The following is a 20,879-nucleotide window of genomic DNA, read 5'->3' as shown; positions in this document are numbered from 1 at the left end:
GCTGTGAAATGAGGACCTTGGCACTGAATCCTTCAGGTTACTACATCCTCACAGATGTAAAGATTTTGGAACAGGAGCTGGCACACAGTTCAGGGTGTCAGCTTGAAAAAGAAGGCATATTTTTTAAAAAGGAGGAGCTGGGCATTTTATGAGTGAGCGCCACATCAATGGAAGTGTGCAAATGAATGTGCATATAGTTGAAAACTCCTGGGCTTTTCATTTTGTCCTCAACAGTTACTATTTCCATTTTATAGATTAGAAAATTAAGGCACAGAGAGATTAAGTCTCTAGCCCAAGGTATGGGCTAAAGCCAGACTAGGGAACTGCGGCGGGAATGAACCGAAGGGAAAGAGATTAGAAAGATCCAGACCTGCCAGTGCCAGCCGCCCCTAGAGCCTCCTGGGAACCTTGACGCGGCTGTTCAGGCTAAACGTGCGGCGGGTCCCGCACTCGGAGACTTCTGGGCGCCGCCCGCCTCCGCCCCGCCTTCTCCCCGCCCCTTGCCCTCGGGTTGTCCAATCCCACACTCTTCATGTAAATGAAGCACCTAGGGAGACCCTATGCGAGAGCGGCAGAGGCGTGGTCTTCGCCCACCTCCCGGGCAACGTTCTGATTCATTGTTAAAATAGAGAGGCTGTGACCCTTGGCACCCCACCCCGGCACCCACTGTGTGTGGAAACCCGAGCCGAGGTTAGTACCGCGAGCGGAAAGGTGAGAAGGGAGGGGAGGCTAGTGAGGAAAGGTAGAGGAGTGAGGGACACGGGGAGGGACTGTCTGACTAGCTGGATGGAGAGAGGTCCAGGGATCCATTCTCCGGGTGGGGCATGCATGTCCGCTGAAGGTTTCTCATTGTATCCACATCTAAAGTGCATTTTAGAGAAGGGTTCTTAATTGGTTGGGGGTGGGAGGAGGAAGCAGGATCGGCGAAGGGCACGTGTAGTTGAGCACCCCACACTCGCCCGCAGGGAAATAAGCAGCGTTCTCGTCTGAGGCTCCTTTATGTGGCGGGATCAGGAAGGAACCGCCCAGACTGGGCAAGACCGATGCGTTCCCCCCACCCCCCACCACTGGGAGCAGGGAAGGACAAGGAGAGATAACGGCCCTGGGTGGATTAGAGACCCCGGGGCTACCGAAGGGCCAGTGGGTGCTCCCTAGCCCCCTCAGTACCCATCTACTTCCCCAGGTCTGATGGTCAAGGAGCCAGGAATCTTCTCCCTGGTTGCCCCAGGGGAGGATGTGAAATCCCCCAGGTCTCCGCTGAGATTGGCAACTAAGGCCAGATCCCCTGGGACACTTTGGAGGAAACTTGACAGGTATGAGCTGCTGACCAGGGGCAGGTAAAGTGCATGTGTGCTTGGGGATGTGGATTACTCTCACTCCACCCGCCTTGATGGGGGTGAGAAGAGCATCTTCAAGTCACACTCTTCTAGTGGGGCTCCCCTGCCCACCCCCCCCCACCCCCACGGCATGGGGTTGGAGCCCTCAGTGGAGCCCACCGGGGAAAGCCCGGTGCTCCTCACAACTCCAGGGTTTCTGTTTGGCTGAGCTCTGCCAGACTTGCTGTGTGACCTTTTGTTGTCCACTTTCATCCATGATTTTGTCCTCAACTCTGAAAATACCTGGCTGGCCACTTGCCTCTTTTCCCAGGGTTTCCCAGGGGATCTGTGTGAGTGGACAGTGTGATCCAGTGTCCCTCATGCCCACCTCTGAGAGTGCAGGAAGACACACAGCCTGGGTTTGAATCCAGTTCAGCCACTGGGACTTTAAGTGAGTTATGGAATCTGTGAGACTTAGCTGCCTCATCTGAAATTGGCATTCATTTTATCTACAATGCATGTTAACTGTAAGTCAAGGGCACTGAAACTTTGGAGTGCATCGGAATCACCTAGGAGACTTGTATAAAATGCATTGTATAAATGCCTTGTGTAAGTGTCTTATCTCCAGAGATGGAAGGAACTGGGAATATGCATTTTATAAGCAGCTCAGCTGAGTCTAACGCAGGGTCCTCAAAATACACTTCAAGCAACACTGCAGTAATGAGTAGAAATCACATGTCAAATGCTTGGCAGAGTGCCTGGTGCTTAGGAGGTGCTTAATGAGTGTTTGTTGAATGAATAAACGAACAGATGAAAGAATTGATGGATAACCTCATTTCCTTGGTCCTTGGCTGTCTGGGATTAAACCGGGGCTGGAGTTCAGGTCAGCTGGTCTTTGCCTCCCCCTGCCATTCTTCCCAGGCCCCACCATCGAACTGAAGGAGCTGCCTTGGCCTGACTCAACTGATATGGAGGGGGTGGCTGGAAATGCCCCCTGTGAACACTTTGAAGCTGATGTGCTGGCCCAGAGCTGCTGTCAGGACTGCTGCCACCCTGAGGAGGCCCACAGAGCAAGGCACCAGGTGGGTAGGCTTCCTGGAGTGGTTGGGGTGGTTTGGGACAAGGGAGTCTATGATGTGGGTGCTTGGCCGGGCCACTAACTTGCAGCTGAGCCCAGACACTGACCTTCCTTGTGGTCAGAACCTCAGTTTCCCCAGTCTGTACAATGAGGCAGTAGAACCACGTTCATGTTTCCCAAATGCCAGTAATTCTCCTTCTGCTCTTACCATTTTTTGCCAAGCCTCATATAACCTATTTCTTGCTGTGTTGTCGCTTCAGTTGTGTCTGACTCTTTGCAACTGTGGACTGTAGTTCGCCAGGCTCTTCTGTGCATGGGGATTTTCCAGGCAAGAATACTGGAGTGGGTTGCCATGCTCTCCTGTAGGGGATCTTCCTGACCCAGGAATCAAGTCTGCATCTTTTATGTCTCCTGCGTTGGCAGGCGTGTTCTTTACCACTAACGCTACCCGGGAAGCCCATTACTTGCTGTATTATTCTTTAAATCCATGCCCTTTTTTAAACTTATACTAAAACAAAAGTTTACATCACCACCACAAATAGAAACTAGGATCATGTCCTTCATATAGAAGGTTAAAAGGAAAGAAAAGAAAAGGAAAAAGAAAGTCAGAAATGTCATTAAATTCTAACCAGGAAGTATTGTTATAGGCTAAAGGCTCTGAGCTTGCGACTTCCCCGCAGTGTTGTGGTTAAGACTCTGTGCTTCCACTGCAGAGGGTGCTGGTTTGATCTCTGGTCGGGGAACTAAGATCCCACATGCCAAGTAGGGTGACCAAAATTTTTTTTAAAAAAGGGGTTCTGAGCCTGGGTCCTGCTGTCTGTCTATTAAAAGGGAGACTGGTAGGTGTTAGGCATTATAGATATCCCATACCCACTGAGGGCTTTCTCCCTGAAGGTACTGGAGGAGTGAAAGGGGAGGCATTTTCTCACTTTGTGATGGATGAAGTTTTAGGCTCAGCCCTGGTCTGTGTAAACCTGGGGCTAAAAGAAGCATGGGACCGTGACTCTTCAAGAGTGCTTGACGCTGACCTCCTAATGACTCTGCCATTCCCAGTGCCCCTCTTGAGCCTGGTGGCCGTCTCCATGCAAGCGTTAGGCTCTGAGAAGTGGTCATTATAAGGGAATTGCTGTTCAGCTTTGGAGCCAGGCAGACCAGAGTCCCAGTCCTGGTTTGCCATTTGTGTCACCCTGAGTCACTGACCTCTCTGGTTTCACTCTCCTGATGGGTAAGGTGGGGCAACAAATGCTTTCCCTCAGGGCATCCAGCCCTCGTAGCCTGAGTCACGTGTGGCTAATTCAGTACACACTAGCTTCCTTTCTTCCATCTTCCCAACCAGAAAAATAAACCTGGGAGATTCTTTTCTACCTGTCCTGATACTGCCAAAAATAGCTCCCCAGCCCTCAGCCCCAAGTTCAGGAAGCAGATGCTTGAAAGCCCTCTGAGTCCATCTCCCCTGCAGATGACCTTCTCCCAGTGGGTGGGGGGATGGCAAACTTGGAACAGAAGGAACCTGGGTTCAGACACGTCAAGCGCTAGTCTCAGTCCCACTCCTTCCCAGATGAGGCCTTGGGCCACCTGTGTGTTCACATGTATTGAAGAGGTGCTTTTTTCCTTCTTTTTCTTTTTTAATTTTATGGATGTACCACATGGTATGTGGGATCTTAGTTCCCTGACCAGGAATCAAACCCTTGCTTCCTGCAGTGAAAGCATGGAGTCTTAACCACTGTACTGCCAGGGAAGTCCTGCAGAGGTGCTGAAAATGTGTCAGGCATTATGCTAGATTTGGGGAAACAGTGCTAAATAGAACAGACAGAGTTTCTGGTTCATGAGGTTTGTAGTCAAGCAAGAGAAATGGAGACAAAGTAATCAGGCAAATAGTTCATTATGGTTGAGATAAATGTTGTAAAGGAACAGCAAGTGGCATGAGGATAAATGGTGGGGTACTGGGGAGTGTTACTCCAAGTGAATCATATTTTAGCCGCCTGCTGAGGACTATGAGGGCATGGCCAGTGAAGTTGGGGGAAGAGGAGGGAAACAGTGTGTGCAAAGGCCCTGAGGCAAAAAGTAGGAGGCACACTTGAGAAGGGAGAGAAGCCAAGGATGGAGAATGGGGTGCGGAGCTGGTCTCACCAGCCTTGTGGGGACGTTAGACTTTTCCTTGAGAGGCATGGGGAACCACTAAAGATTTTAAACACGGGAACGATGTGATCAGATTTGCATTTTCAAAAGTCACTATGACTGCAGGACAGCAGAGAGTGTGAGTGAACCAGGTGACCAAAGAGGAAAAGTGCGATTACCCATATCAGAGATGACGGAGATTTGGGGATGGAGACAAATGGACACATTTCAAAACTAACTGAATAGGAGCATGTAAAGGATTTGGTCATTGAGTAACGTGAGGGGCCAGAGCATGGCTGACTGCTAAGTTTTTTTCCTGGGGCAGGGTTCCTGGGATAAGAGGTTTGTTTGGAGTTGTTTGGGGTGGTGAGTGCGAGGTGCCTGGGGGACACAGTGAGGATGAGGGGGGTTTACTTACTATAACGAGCTCAGGAACCAGACTCAGAGGAAGATAGAGGCTTTCGAGTCATCAGGATCTAGCACTGATGAAAGCCCTGCTCACAAATGAACAGGTTCAAACATGTGGAGTCACAAAATCTGTGTGTTAAAAAAGCACCCCCGGCATGGATGGAGCTGTGCATTTCCCAGCAGGATCCTTAATTATATTGCGGAGCAAACTCATCCCTGAGGGGCCTGATACATGTATCACTTGGGGTTAGAGCCAGTTCTGATGTCTTCACCTATGTTAGAAAATGCAGGGACTCCCCTGAAAGTCCAGTGGTTAAGACACAGAGCTTCCAAGGTAGGAGGCATGGGGTCTGATCCCTGGTGGGGAACTAAAGATCCCATATGCCATGGGGCATGGCCAAAAATAGATACATTAAAAAAATTTTGAGTTTTTTTTTTTTTTTAAAGGAAATGCAGAAATGGCCCCAGGCCCCAGAGCAAAGCTTTCCCGGAAGCTTTCTTCAGCTCCCCTAGGCTCCTAGGCTCTAGATGCATCTCTGCTTTGCTCTCAGCTGAGTCTCCCTGGGTGGGAGGTGCAGGAGGGCTTATCCCTGGGAATCACACAGTCTTGACCAGGTCATGGCCAGGTTCTGGATGGAGGGGCGAGGGGCTAAGTGGGAGGGTCTTGCTGTATAGTCAGACTCCACACATTCCTTTTCAATGCATCTATTCTTAAGTGTATTTAACATATCCTTGATTTAACGCTAATAAAATTCCATTGAGTGTTTTTACATTGTTTATGATATTTAATATGTACAGACGAGGCAGTGTTATAAGCCTTTTACTCATATTAACTGATGTAATTCTCGTAACACCCCTAGGAGGGTCCATTAATTACCTCCACTTTATAGATGAGCAAACCAGGCTCAGAGAGGGAAGTCACTAGGCCGAGGTCACTCAGCTAGGAAGTGGAGGCGCCAGGATTGGGCCTGATGTCGGTCTGAGGCCAGAGCCCGTGCCGACCCGCCAGACAGGAAATCAGAGCTGGGGACTAGCTGCTGGGCCTACTCGTGTGGGTGAGGGGTAGTGATGGGGCTGGAGGTAAAAGCAGGGAGCAGGTACCATGACAAACTGGGGGTCCTGGTGGCCCCAGCTGGGCTGGGACCCCTTGACGATTCCCCGAGAGCCGCTCCCTCTTCATTCACGTGGCAAGGTCCCCAGGGCAGCCAAGGCGCCAGGCTGGGCTGCAGTTCTGACACCTCCCGCCACCGGGCGCTGATCAGAATCTGGCTCCGGGGCAGGGGGTGAAACTGAACCCAGCGGGGCGTTCTCTGGCTCAGCTTGGCTCAGCAGACACTCCAGCCCACTCCTTGGCACTGCGCAGGTCCCCGAGGAGTGGCCTCCCTGGAAGCTGGAGACTCTGTGCCCACCCTGGGGCTGTGGCCTCCGCCCTGGTTCTGGGCTCCAGGGTCCCCAGGGAGCTCGTGCCCAGGCCCCCCTGCCCGCCTCTGCTCTCAGGTGAGCCATGAGGATCGGGTTCCTGCGGTTTCATGTCCTGCATTGTTCTTGGCTGGGCCCCGGCTTATGAAACAGTAATGAGGGGCCCCTGCTCCCGCAGCTGGGCCCTCTAAGGTTTCCGCTGCCTCTGCCGCCGCCGCCACGGCCCAGAGTCAGGGCCTAGGAGGGCGGCAGCGCGGGGGCCTGAGCCGGAGCCCCCCGGGGACAAAGGTGCTGACAGCCGCCACCGCCGGAGCCCGCCGCCCAGGTAACCCGAGAGGAGGCGGGGTGCAGAGTGCCACGGCCGCTGTCCCCGCTACCGAGGGAGGGCCCTGCCACCCCAGGAGATGGGGAAAAATGGGGGGGCCGTCCCAGAAGTGAGCAGCCGTTCCCCCCGGATGAGCCCAGCACCTGCCTTCGCAGGTGTGGCCCTGCTCAAGGCTGCAGGCAGCGAGGAGCCGGCAGTCGGCTCAGGGGCCCTGTCCCCACTCCTGGGACCCTGACCTTCCAGCCCTGGAGCCCCAGACTCTCCTTTTGGAGGGTGTATCTCTCCTTTTCTCCAAGGTCTCCTTTCCCATCTCTTCCTCCCTTAGACATTTTCCTACATTCTCCGGTCAACTTGATCCTCCCCCTCGGTCCTCATCCATGTCTCTTGGTGACAGAAGACCCTTTGGGATCTTTTTGTGCGCTTCACATCCTCAGGCACACACTCACACATGTGTGCCAACACACACAGGCTTGCTTGTGTACACAAATCAAGTGGGTATGTTGATGCATGTGTTTATATAAACAAACGTATATGCACTCTGCAAACAGACGCACCAACGTACCCACTGGCCATGCACACGTACGTGCACACGCAAATCCTTGCACACACTGCAGGAATTTACACGAACACATACCTACATACATGTGCGCATGCACACACCCTGTACCTCTGCCAGTCCCCAGCTTGCGTCCCCAGGGGCGCTTCGAGTCTGACGGACAGCTCTCCTTGAGAAGCGGAGATCCCCGAGGAGCTGTCTGGAGACTTCCACACCACCTGATGGGGGGAGGGGCGGTGCAGGGGGAGGGGAGCCCCCACGTGGGCCGTGAGCTGCTTCCTCTCCAACTCTGTCTTAGGAGCCTGGGAGGCTTGAGAGCGCTGAGGTGCCCTACTGCGACCTGCCCCGCTGCCGGCCTGCCCCTGAGGACCCGCTCGGCACCCCGACCTCCAGCTGCCAGTCTGTGGTGGGTCCAGGCCGTGGGCCAGAGCCTGAGAGGTGGGTAGGACCCTGGGGCCCGAGGAGGGGTTCCCGGGGTAGGATGCCCTCACCCATCCCTCCCCACACCCCTTCATGATGGCAGCCTGTGATGGCTGCTGGCGTGGGTCACATGATGCATCCACTTGGCCTGGGCATAGGAGCAGTGGGCACGTTCCTTTCAGGGATGGAGCAGCCGTGTACCCACCCTGCGTGGGCATGGCCCAGAGCCTGCTCACATTTCCTGGTTCCTTTTGCTTTAAAAGATTAAACAGTCTCACACCCAGGGGCACTTTTTATCACGCACCTACCTGACCATACACCGCTCCAGGCTGTCTCCATTCCAGGGCCTCCGTTGGACTGAAGTCCCTCTTTGGGGCCATGGTGCCTTGGAGGGCACGGCCGAGAGCCTTGAAACCTGAGTTCTAGCTTCAGCTCCCTCCCCGATGGGCTGTGGGAACTTAAAAGCAAGTTTTGGCCTCTTTTTATACCTCAGTTTCCCTGTTTTGTTTTGTTTTTTAAAGAGTTATTGAATCACATCAGCATTGTTTTGGGACTGTGTGTTCCTATTTAAAAACAAAACAGTGCTGAATTCAAATGTTTCAGAAAGTCTGGGATAAACAAATTTGAATATCTTTTTTTGCAGGACTTGTCAGAGGTTTTAGTTTGCTAGCATGCATTGTGCTTTTGGGTGGGGAAGGAAGAAGTATGTAATATATTTCAAACTTATTTGATCACAGGCCTCTTTTAAGGGTCATCACCCTTTTCTATCTCACAGGCTGATCTGTGGGTCACTCTTTGGGGATAAAGCTAGCTCTAACCTACTGGCTTCTTTAAAGCAGGGCTTTCTTTACAGCCCCCTCCCTGATATCCAGACTGGTGGCCCTGTCACTTCCCCTGGAGCCCTGCTACCTCTCAAAGCCCCCCATTAGCCCAGCACTATTCTGTCTTCTTAGTCTTACCGAGCTTGGGATTCTCTCTTCTGCTCCAGGGACATGGTTAGGGCTGGGGCCACAGCCCTGAGTCACAATGCTTTTCTGCCTTTTCCTAGCTCTGTGACCTTGGCCAGTCCCTTGACTTCTGTGAGCCTCAGTTTCTTCATCTGTAAAATGGGAATCATTACACTCACTTAAAAGAGAGGCTTTTGGAGCTAAACGAGATAGGCCCTGTGAAGGGCAGAGCACAGACAGCCCTTGGTGTTAGCTTTCTCCTCCGCCCAAACATGGGCTGTGTGTGTACCTGAACGGTGGTGGGGTGTTACTCCTTAACTCCTATTACTTTGAGGGAAAAAGTCATGAGTCTGTCTCCTCTCCCAGGGGCCCGCCAGCAGGGCTCCTGGCAGAGGGCTTCACAGCTGCCTCCAGGAGCCGGGAACCTGAGGCAGCTCCCTACCTGGAGGGCCTGGCCTCCTCCCCGTGTGGCAGCTTCAACGAGAGCCCTGACTCTGGCACCAGTGAAGCCCCTGATGATACCAGCGACTCATCATTGGTGGTGAGATGGGGGTGAGAGGCTAGGGCAAGAGCAGGTGTCAGCCCTGGGCCAGCCCTGGGATCCCACCCAAGCCTCCAGACAGGGCTGAGCCTCTCACACCAGGGAAGGGAGCCCAGGTCCTCTGCACACTTAGCCAGCATATTGGGCTGCCCATGGAGGGGCGGGGACTCTGCAGGGCCGGCCCAGGGGGGCTGAAGATCTGGCTATGACAAGATGGAAGCAGGCATTTCAGCTCCCGGTGAATCACCAACGGGCTCCGGCTGCCAAAATCTCTCAGTTCACAGAGGCTGGGATGTTGGGTGTGGTGCCCAGAGCAAGAGTGAGACTGGCCCTGGGCCCTGCCCTGGTCACACTGCTCAGCCCCATAACCAGCCCTGGCATAAATCTCCAAGGATCAGAGGAAAGAGAGCAGGCTGGGGGGCCTGGCAAGGGCAGCGAGGGTGGGGGGGGCGGCCATTTAGCCGGGAAAAGAGGAGACTCAGGGGAACTTCCTGGGACATTCAACCCTCAAAGGTCTGTCCTGGGCCAGAAGAGGCAAACTATCCATGAGAACATAAGGGAAAGTGAGAAGATTCAGAATAAAACATCCCAGCCTGTGGGCAGTGTCTTGGAAAGTCTTACCACCCCTCTCTGAGGTAGAGACTTTTATGGCCCTGACTTGGGGCAGGAAATCTGAGTCTCAGAGAAGAGAATCGTATTACTTGAGGCCATGCATCTGGGAAGCAGTGGGGCTAGATTTTGAATATCTACTTCTATGGGCACTCTGGAATGTCTCTGGGGTGGGGCCCCTATACCAAGGCCCTGCTGTTACATGGAGTCTGACTGCCCTGGGTACGAGTCTCCTCCCATATAAACCATTTCTCAGCTGAGTGACTTTGGGCAAAGTCTTAGCGCCAGTGAACGTACCTACTGCACAGGGTCAATTGAAGATCCCAGCACAGTCTTGAGTATACAGCAGGTGCTCTTTCAATGTCAGTTCCTCTCCCTTCCTTCTACCCATCTCACGCGGGGAGTGCAGGCCCTGGGCTCTCTCTTTTTGCATTCCAAACAGACTTTCTCCTCCCCTTCTCTGGCAGGACTGGGACACTGTTGAGAGACGGGAGGAGGCCCCCAGTGGGGACAACTTCACCGTGATGATCCCACGAAAGTCTCAGGAGGTGCCAAGGCCTGACGGTGCCCGCAAGGCTCCTCCTCTCCTCACCCAGTCCCCTGTGGGAGGAGGAGACACTGCAGGCCAGAAAAAGGAGGGTAAGTACCTTTTGCCAGGCCAGGTTGGTCCTTAGGACCACAGGTGTGGTGATGGCCCGGGAACTTGGAGCCAGATAGCCAGGTTTCTGGTCACATGGGCCCCTGGGTACATCTTATTTTGACAGCTTAGATCAATAACAGTAACAGTTCCCATATAATTATGGAGCAGACATAATGTGCCATGCAGCTTGCTTTAAATACATCATCTCACAACTGGTGGGTCAGGATCTTCAGGTTGTAAGTGACAGAAACTGACTGAGTGAACATCTAGGGGAATGACTTCAGGTTTGGCTGGATCCAGGTGTTCAGACATCATCAGAAATCTGGTCTCTGCTCTGCTTACTTCTGTGTTGGCTTCATTCTCAGCCAGATCCTCCCCTGATGATGACAAGCTGAGCTGCAGCAGTGGCAGGCTATATCCTACCTAATTTCCAACTCCCACAGTAAAAGGGTACAGTCTTCCCTACTGATGTAGCTGTGGTCCCAGGAAGGGTTCTCCCTGGACCCAGCATGGTTCTTGTGCCCAAACTGGTGACCAGGGATGGGATCGGCCCCCTGTGCAAACCTCATGGTCTGAGAGTCAGGGAGAGGAGATGGCCTGGAGGAAATTAAGGTGATGTTTCCAGAGAAAAACAAAAGACGCTGGTCAGGCCAAGCCCACTGATGCCTGTGACACTGGTCAACCCAGGATGCTGGGCCCTCCATCACTACTGCACTGTGTTGCTTCCGGGCCTGTGTCTTCAGCATCACGAGGATTTGGAAATGTGAGATGGGGCACCCATGTCCTAACCCCACGGGGCAGTCTGGGCTTCCCACGGCCCCTGTAGCATTCAGACATCAAACACATGAGCACTAACTGTGTGTAAGACCTTATGCTAGACACCTTGGGTGTTCAGGGGGAGATAGGCATGGTCTCTGTCCCAGAAAGCTCATCATTCAGTAAAGCAAACAGACAGGAGATCAGAAGCCCAGGACACAGGAAGAGCAGAAACAGCTGCAGAAACAGAGGCAGAGCAGAAAGAGCTTCATTCCAGCCGGGGAAGGACTCAGAGGAACGCCTTCTGGACGTGGCGCTCTAGTTGAGGAAACTGCTGAGTACAGTCTAGGAGTGTGACGCGGGAGTATCCTGGTATGCACAGCTTCAGCAAAGAGCGGGGTGTATAGTTGGGCCAAACCATGCAGGCCTCGAATCCAGCCAAGGGGTTTGGACTTTCTTCTTCTCTCTTTTTTTAACGTGTCTCTATGTCCTTCTTTATTTTTTCTTTCTTTTTTATTTATCTGACGGTGTCGGGTCTTAGTTGCAGTACGTGGGTTCTTCATTGCATTGTCATGCAGGATCTTTCATTGTGGCACACGGACTCTAGTTGTGGCAAGCAGCTTCAGGAGTTGCGGCATGCAAGCTTAGTTACTCCAAGGCATGTGGGATATCAGTTGCCTGAGCAGGGATTGATCCCCCATCCCCTGCATTGAAAGGCAGATTCTTAACCATTGGATCACCAGAAAAGTCCCTGGACTTTCTCCTTTAAGTAGTAGGGAGCCATGGAAGGTTTTTGAGAAGGGGAGTGATGTCCTGAGCCTTAAAAGAGTTTCACTAGGGCAAGGATGCAAAGGATTCAGGGTGAGGCTGCAGGATGAGAAACCAGTTAAAGAGAGTATCGCAGCCACTGTAGTAATAACTGGTTCAGGCACAAATCACCAGCAGATGCTAAATTCCTGCATGAAGGGTTGTTGGGGAACAGGATATTCACATGGCCTCAAAGTATCACCCCTCAGATTACACATTGGTTATGAAGGGAATAGGCATCCTTAGGATGGGAGATCTGGCAGACACCAGCTTAACCAAGTGGTCGCTCGGCATCCTAGCATGGGGCAAATTGGCTGGGTGCCCCTGCGTGACGCACAGGGGAGGGCACAGCATCTTTTCCCAGTTTGGCTGCTAAAAAAAAAGAATCTATCTCCTGCCTCTAATCCCAACAGAACATCAGACAAACCCAAACAGGGATATTCTGCAAACTAACTGACAGGATTCTTCATGAAAGACCAAAAAGGACTGAGGAGCTGTTCTTGAATAAAAGAGTCAGGGAAGTGAAACGCCATGTGTATCCGGGCTTGGGTCCGGGATAGGAAAATAAAGAGCTATGAAAGACATGACTGGGATATGGGGAAGTTTGAATGTGGACTGTATGTATTGCATCCATGCTGTGCTTCCTGAGTGTGAGGACAGAAGCAGACCGTCCTCACTCAGGAGGTGCACATGGAGGGGCTCTTTGGTGGCTCAGACAGTAAAGAATCTGCTTGCAGTGCAGGAGACCCAGGTTTGATCCCTGGGTCGGGAAGATCCCCTGGAGAAGGGAATGGCTACCCACTCTAGTCTTCTTGCCTGGAGAATTCCATGGACAGAGGAGCCTGGTGGGCTAAAGTCCATGGGGTCGCAAAGAATTGGATGTGACTGAGTGACTAACACTTTTCATGGATGGCTTAGAGGTGAATTGTCATGAGGTCTTTTTTAAAAAATTATTTATTTATTTGGCTATGTGGGTCTTGCAGCACAGAGGATCTTCAGTCTTCACTGCAGCACGCAGGATCCTTCAGTTGTGGCATGTGGGATCTAGTTCCCTGACCAGGGATTGAACCCGGGCCCCCTGCATTGGGAGCTCAGAGTCTTAGCCACTGGACCAGCACAGAAGTCCCTCCTTACGCTTTATGTGCAATCAGCAGCAGTTCTGGTCAGCACCTCCAAAACACATTCCAAAATATGTCTCCTTTTTGCCGTCTCTGCCACTGCTCCCTGATCAAACTAGGGGTTATTGCTAGAGCCTCCTTCAGTCTCCGGCTTTGCCAGGCCACTTCAGTCCATTCTCCCTCCAGCAGCTGAGCCATCTTTAAAAACATTCATCAGATCTTGTCAGCACCTCACCCCCACTGCCCTGCCCTCTCAGGCCCTGGGGAGAGGGCGTGTGGAAAGAAGTGCCTCCCCAGTGTGAATGGCCTGATCGTGGTGAGATTTTGTACTAGACATCTGCTTTCTTGCTCTTAAACACAGGGTAGGGGGGTGGGGGGGAACCCTCACTATGTGACCTGCTTGATCAAAGGCAGTCACCGCTGTCTACCTGGTGGCAAGCTCCCAAATTGCAGCAGGAGGCCACGGCCTGGGAGGAATCAGCCAGGTGCGAGATGCTGGGAACACTTTGACATCCCTCTAGGGCTCCTCCCAGTTTGCAGACACACTGGATGGAGCAGGGTGTGCCGAGCCCTGGCTGGCTGAGGGACAAAACACAGATGCCCTGAACATCTGCCTAGTCTGCCCCGTGTGCTCAATAAAGGGGCTGCAGGAATGAAGTCAGATCCTGGTTGGGCCAGGCTCAAAGGATGCACTGGTGAGGGGAAAGGGAAGGAACTGGGCCTGGGGTGCTGACCCAGCTGTGAGCCTCTGGGAGGGGCGGGAAATTCCATCTCAGCCAGCACCCAGGCTCACCGGGAGGGAAGACTCCAGGACGAGGCAGAGCTCAGAGCTGGAAGGTGGTGGGGCAACATTACTGCTCACTTATGGTGTGCTAGGCACAGGAGGCACAGCTGTAAGTGAGAAGGTGAGGCCCCTGCCCACAGGGACCTCGGAGGCCAGCGGAGGCGGGCAGAGCCTTGCTGGCCATGGGAAATGCCTGGGTTTTATTCCAAGTGCAGTTGGGAGCCCTGAAAGTGGTTTGTGTGCTTGTTTTTAAATCTTTTAGAATAGTTGCAAAAATGGTACAGAGAATTTCGATTACACTCTTCACTCGGGTTCCTCCGGTGTTGACATCTTACATAATTATAGCCCGATTATCAAAATTAAGAAATTAACACCGATAACAATACTGTTAACTAAACTACACTGTTTTTGTTGTTTTTAATGTTTATGTGTTTATTTGGTTGTGCCAGGTCTTAGTTGCCGCACATGGAGTCTTTTAGTTGAGGCGTGTGAACTCTTAGCTACAGCACATGGGATCTAGTTCCCTGACCAGGGATCGAACCTGGGCCCTCTGAATTGGGAGTGTGGAGTCTTAGCCACTGGACCGGCAGGGAATTCCCACTACAGACTTTCTTTGGATTCACGTTTTCCTCCACAAATGTCTCTTTTCTGTTGCAGGACCCGATCCAGAATCCCACGTTGCATTTAATCATCATGTCTTGTGAACTTTCTCCCCTCTGAGATAGCTCTCAGTCTCCTTGTAAGCCGGGGTGGTCTAGCTAGGTTTGCTTTTCGAAAGGATCTCCCTGGGTAGATGATGACCTTGTGCCCAGAGTGTACGTGTTAGAGGGCTATTGTGAAAAACGAGGGAGGCTGAGAGCGGGGAGGTGGGAAGAGGTAGATGAGAGAAGCTGGCAGATTTGGAATGTCATGGGACATCAGTCCATCAGGCAACAATAGGCAAAAAAATTTTCTCCTCGGGGGCAGTGCTATGCCGGCTTCCAGGATCCTAGTTCCCCGACCAAGGGCGGAACCCGGGCCCTGGCAGTGAAAATGCCAAGTCCCAACCACTGGGCCACCAGGGAATTCCCAACGATGAAAACTTTGTCATTCTGTGTGTGGTTCCAGTCCCCTGAAGGGTACTAGAGACTCAGGGTTCAGTGATACCAGCTCAGAGAGCTTGGAGGAGGCAGAAGTTTCAAAGTAGAAGAGGGATTCCTTTTTTGTTCTTTGGCCAAGCCATGCAGCTTGTGGGATCTCAGTTCCCCCACCAGAGACTGAACCCTGGGCCAAGGCAGTAAATTCCAGCCACTGGGCCACCAGGGAACTTCCCAGAAAAGAGGGACTCTGAAGCATGGCCTTTAATGAAGGCAGTCATGGCCCCGTCAAGATGAGGCCACAATAGCCTTTACTTCTCTTCTGAAGCACCAACCCAGGGACGTACGTGCACAGGGCTGGTGGCTACCATATGCTTGGGGACCAAGGGACTGAGGGGGTGGAGGGTGACACCACTGTCATGCTGCCCTTCATGGGGATGGGGGTTGTGAGGGTGTCCCTCCCTGAATAGGGAAGTTACACGAATCCCTTAGATCAAAGCTTCTTCAACTGTGGCGTGCGTGCAGATAGCCTAGGAATCTTATTAAAATGTGGATTCTGATGCAATGTGCCCAGTGCGGGTAGTGGTGCTGAGAGTCTGCATTTCTAGCAAGCCCCTCAGGTGAGGCCATTGCTGCCTGTTCACAAAAGGAAATTTCTAAAGCTATCACACAGGAGTCTCACTGGAAGGGAGGGAGGGAGTTCTGGGAATCCAATTGCAGGAAGTAGAACAGAAATGGAAAATTGTTGGTAGCTGCTATGAGATTCAGCTCTTCCTCTCTGGGCTCACAGAGGCGGTTTTCAAAACTGCTCTTGAAGAGTTTGCTTCTTTTCTGAAGGTCACTATGTGACCTTTGGCTCTACCACCCACCCCACTTTGACCAGGTCCGCCTGGTTTTCAATTTCAAATTCCTGACTTCAGCCTGAGAGGGACACCTAAGCCCTCCTGCAGTCTGCTTGCTCCTAGGGGCAGAGGTGTGTGAGGACCTCCAAGAAGATGGTGTGGGGTCTGCCCCAGTCATCCATCTTAGGGGACCAGGAAAAGTAGGCTGTGGGAGCCGCTTGGACCTCTCCGCTTGCCTTGAACCTGCCTCCTCTCTCTAGGCTCTGGAGGTGAGAACCGAAGCGCCGGACAGCACTGGGCCAAGCTCCGGGGAGAAAGCGGGTACTTCTCCTTGGAGCGGTCCCGGTCGGTGCCGACCCCGGCCTCCCCCGCGACGCCACAGAGTGGTCCTCGAAGTGCCACCTCCCAGGCTTCCTCTCTCCATCGCTCTGCCCCAAGGAATGCTGTCCAGGCTGCTTCCCCGCAACACGGGGCCTCCCGAGCCTCCTCTCCCCACCGAATCATCCAACGGGACAATGCCGGAACCTCATCTACTCAACAGGATGCCCCCAAGACCTCTTCCACACAGCGGAACACCCCCAGAGCAACCTCTCCTTCAAGAGTTGCCCCACGAGACAACCCCAGAACCTTGTCTTCCCAACAGGACACCCCCAAGACCTCTTCCACACAGCGGGACACCCCCAGAGCAACCTCTCCTTCAAGAGCTGCCCCACGAGACAACCTCAGAACTTTGTCCACCCAACAGGATGCCCCCAAGACCTCTTCCACACAGCGGGACACCCCCAGAGCAACCTCTCCTTCAAGAGCTGCCCCACGAGACAACCTCAGAACCTCATCCACCCAACAGGACGCCCCCAAGACCTCTTCCACACAGCGGGACACCCCCAGAGCAACCTCTCCTTCAAGAGTTGTCCCACGAGACAACCTCAGAACCTCATCCACCCAACAGGACGCCCCCAAGACCTCTTCCACACAGCGGAACACCCCCAGAGCAACCTCTCCTTCAAGAGTTGTCCCACGAGACAACCTCAGAACCTCATCCACCCAACAGGACACCCCCAAGACCTCTTCCACACAGCGGAACACCCCCAGAGCAACCTCTCCTTCAAGAGTTGTCCCACGAGACAGCCCCAGAACCTCATCCACCCAACGAAATAATCCTTGGGTTTCCTCTCCCCCCAGAGCCACCCAACAAGACACCTCCAGAGCCTCTTACACCCAACAGGACAACCCTCAAGCTCCTGTTCCGACTTGTACTCCCCAGCAGGGCAACCCCAGACCTTCTTGTGTTCCACAGAACACACCTAGAAGCTCTTCTGCCCAAAGGGACAACCCTAAAACCTCTTGTACCCAACAGGACAATCCCAAATTCTCTTCCTCACGGCGGGGAAACCCCGGAAGCACCTCCTGTCAGGGCTGCACCCAACAAGACCATCCCAGAGCATCTTCTCCCCATCGCTCCTCTCAGCGGAACAACCCCCGGAACGCCTCTCCCCACCGTACTAACAAAGACATCCCATGGGCCTCCTTTCCCCTCCGGCCAACGCAGAGCGATGGCCCCCGATCCTCTTCCCCATCTCGCTCCAAGCAAAGTGAGGTTCCCTGGGCATCCATTGCCCTCCGGCCAACGCAGAGCGACCGGCCTCAGACCTCATCTCCTGCTAGATCAGCTCAGCGGGACTCACCCCAGTCTTCCTCTGGACCCACCCAGCACAACTCACCATTCCGGGCCACTGCCACCTCCCATAACCCAGGCCACCATGGGGCCTCCAGGACCTCCTCGCCTCTGCATCCCACTCCCCGTGGTGCACCCCAGACCTCTTCCGAGCCCCCCCAGCCTCCGTGTGCTGTGTGCATTGGGCACCGGGACGCCCCTAGGGCCTCCTCACCTCCTCGCTATTTACAGCATGACCCCTTCTCCTTCTTCCCAGACCCCCACGCATCTGAGAGTGAATCACCCCACCATGATCCCCCCTATATGCCCCCAGCCGTATGCATTGGACACCGGGATGCCCCCCGGGCTTCCTCACCCCCCCGCCACACCCAGTTTGACCCCTTCCCCTTCCTCCCAGACACATCGGATGCTGAGAACCAGTCCCCGCAGCACGACCCTCCTCAGTTCCCCCCACCTGTGTGTATCGGGTACCGTGATGCACCCCGGGCCTCCTCCCCGCCCCGCCAAGCCCCCGAGCCCTCCCTCTTGTTCCCGGATCTCCCCAGAGCCAGCACAGAGAGCCTGGTCCCCTCCATGGACTCTTTGCATGAGCCTCCTGCCATCCCTGCACCGGTATGCATTGGGCACCGCGACGCACCCTCCTTCTCATCTCCACCACGCCAGCCCCCCGAGCCCTCCCTCTTCTTCCAGGACCCTCCTGGGACGAGTATGGAGAGCTTGGCCCCTTCCACCGACTCTCTGCGTGGCTCCCCAATGCTGCCCCCTCAGGTGTGCATTGGGCACCGGGATGCCCCTCGCGCCTCCTCCCCACCCCGCCACCTGCCCAGTGACCTAGCATTCCTGGCACCCTCACCTCCTCCAGGCAGCTCGGGGGGCTCCTGGGGCTCGGCACCCCCAGGGGAGATCAGGCACAACCTGGAGAGGGAGGAGTACACCGTGCTGGCTGATCTGCCCCCCCCCAGGAGGCTGGCACAGAGGGAGCCGGGGCCCCAGGGCAGCAACGGGGGCCGCACCCGCAGCCCTGGCCGCGCAGAGGTGGAGCGCCTCTTCGGGCAAGAGCGCAGGTGAGCCCAGGGCGGGGGCGGCCAGGTGGGCTGGGGAGGAGGCTTGGCAACAGGCCAGGTGCAAAGTCCGCAGGCTTAGGTTCCAGATGAGGAAAGGGTTTAGATCCCCTGCCTGCCACTTACTGGCTGTGTGACCTTGGGCAAGGCACTCCACCTCTCTGTTTCCACGTGCTAGAGTTGTTTTTGACAATTAAATGATAATACGCATAGCCTAGTAGTTAAGAGCAAAGACCAGGGTCAGGCAGGCTGGGTTCAAATCCTGGGTCACAGCCATTCCCCAACCTATGTGATGCAGCAAAGTGATTTAACCTACTTGAGCCTCAGTTTCCTCATCTGTAAAACTGGGACTTTAATACATTAATTTAAATGAGGTCAAACTCTTCGTTGGAGAGTCACAGGTTTATTTTATTTTTTTTCCCACCTTGTGTGAGGGGGGAAGAAAAGAGTCCATGTTTTTTTTTTCCTGCCTTGACAAACAAAACTCATGGGTCCCATACATTTCAGAAAACAGAGATGTCAATTTAAAAGTATGGCCAGGAGACTTCCCTGGTGGTCCAGTGGCTAAGACTCTGTGCTCCCAATGCAGGGGGCCTGGGTTTGATCCCTGGTCAGGGAATCAATTCCACATGCTGCAACTAAGAGTTCTCATGCCGCAGCCACGACTTGGCACAGCCAAATAAATACATAAAAATAAATTTATTAAAAAAATATAGCCAGAGCCATATATCTTAAATAAGAGAACCCACAGGATGGCAGACTTTTTGGAAGTTCAATGTTCCTTTTCTGGGACACGGTGACAGCACCTGAAGTCCAGGCATCACACGAATCTCCTTGGTCATCGGCTTCATTTACACGGGCGTTTAAGACCCAGCAGAGCATCTGCTTTTCCACAACCTCAGGGAGGAGAAACATTTCCTCCAGATCCGGCTGAGATTTTCATCAGCAGTTCCAGCCTCATAGTCTTTAAGGGTCAGGGTCTGGAATTAATTAGTTAGGGACCCAACCCCAGTTAGGGTCAAGAGAACCAAAAACATATAGGTCTGAAAGTCTCGAAACTTTCAGTGTAGAAGTCAATAAATTACAGCGTATTTACCGAGACAAAGTTGTACAACCATCAGCACAACCTAATTATAGAACATTTCTATCACTGTAAGGAGCCGGGAATATTTTGCATCCACGATTCCTCTCTTTGTTGTCCCTTAGACAACATTTTCTCTTAGATTTGAATCTGCATGAAAAATCTTATCTCTTCTTCAGATTTCCTTTCCCATAAAGTTTTATCCATTTACTACCCAGGTGACAACCTTTGTGGGCTCCGGCCTCAGTGTAAAATACACTTTTTCTTAGTTAGTTTTTTTTTTTTTTCTAGAGAAGTTTTAAGGGTCACAACAAAATTGAGTGGAAAGTACAGAGATCTCCTGTGTAGACACCGTTCCTACAGGTGCACAGCTGCCTCTACTATCAACATCCCCCACCGGGGTGGTCCATTGGTTACGAGCCATAGGCTTACACTGACGCATTATCACCCAGAGTCCATAGTTCACAGCAGGGTTTACTCTGATGATGCACATTCTGAGTTCAGACAAATGTTTAATGATATGTGTCTACCATCAGAATATTACAGAGTAGTCTCACTGCCTTGCAAACCCCCTCTGTCTTTGACCTTTTATTATGACTCTTTTTTAAAAAAGATTATTTATTTTTTTAATCATTTGGCCATGCCTTATGGCATATGGGATCTTAGTTCCTCCACCAGGGATCAAACCCAGTCCCCTGCATTGGAAGGGTAGAGTCCTAACCACTGGACCACCAGGGAGGTTCCGTAATTCTTTTTGGTCTAATGTCAATTTGCATACGTTTGACTTTATCTGGTAACTCAGCAGGGTCTTTAAACCAAAATTGAATTTTCTTTTTTTCCTACTGTGATAACTTTTAGAGAGATAAAAAATTTGTTGCAGAAGTCTGGAATATGTTTATAGTTTGATTAACCATTTAATTGTTTTTACACAGATTCTTCATTTTATTTTGCTCCCTTTGAAGTAGATTATCTTTTTTAAAAGCTTTATTGAGGTGTGATTGATATATAGAAGTTGTATATTTAACATATATGTTTTGGTAAAGTAGATTATTTACCTTTTAACCAAGGTTTTACAACTCTACTGAGTAATTAACATTTTCCCTCTTGTATGGTATTTTTTCCAAGTAGGAAACCATTTGTCCTCTGAAGATAAAATTTGAAAACCTATTTAAGTATCCGTAAATGGCAGGCTGAAATTCATGAATGGGTGGCTATAAAGCGATACTTTTCTTTTCTCCCATTTATTCATTCAACATATTTATCCAGCATCTACTCTAAGCATCATTCTCATTGAGCCTGGAA

General features: G+C 52.4%; 1 protein-coding gene across 1 annotated transcript in view; it reads left to right on the top strand.

The window, feature by feature from the left end:
- The first annotated feature begins 462 nt into the window (after positions 1-462).
- LOC138987895 (TRIO and F-actin-binding protein-like) overlaps positions 463-20,879 on the top strand; it is a 34,504-nt gene continuing 14,087 nt past the window's right edge. The window contains exons 1-7 of the mRNA XM_070370158.1: positions 463-690; positions 1,184-1,313; positions 2,238-2,398; positions 7,519-7,658; positions 8,954-9,128; positions 10,205-10,376; positions 16,021-18,499. Of these exons, the coding sequence (XP_070226259.1) occupies positions 2,285-2,398; positions 7,519-7,658; positions 8,954-9,128; positions 10,205-10,376; positions 16,021-18,499 (3,080 nt within the window). The 5' untranslated portion in view covers positions 463-690; positions 1,184-1,313; positions 2,238-2,284. The remainder of the gene's footprint in view (positions 691-1,183; positions 1,314-2,237; positions 2,399-7,518; positions 7,659-8,953; positions 9,129-10,204; positions 10,377-16,020; positions 18,500-20,879) is intronic.

The sequence above is a fragment of the Bos mutus genome, chromosome 5 (genome assembly GCF_027580195.1).
Source record: "Bos mutus isolate GX-2022 chromosome 5, NWIPB_WYAK_1.1, whole genome shotgun sequence".
Classification (NCBI taxonomy): domain Eukaryota; kingdom Metazoa; phylum Chordata; class Mammalia; order Artiodactyla; family Bovidae; genus Bos; species Bos mutus.
Note: the sequence above shows the minus strand (reverse complement) of the source record. Positions and strands in the feature narration are given on the sequence as shown.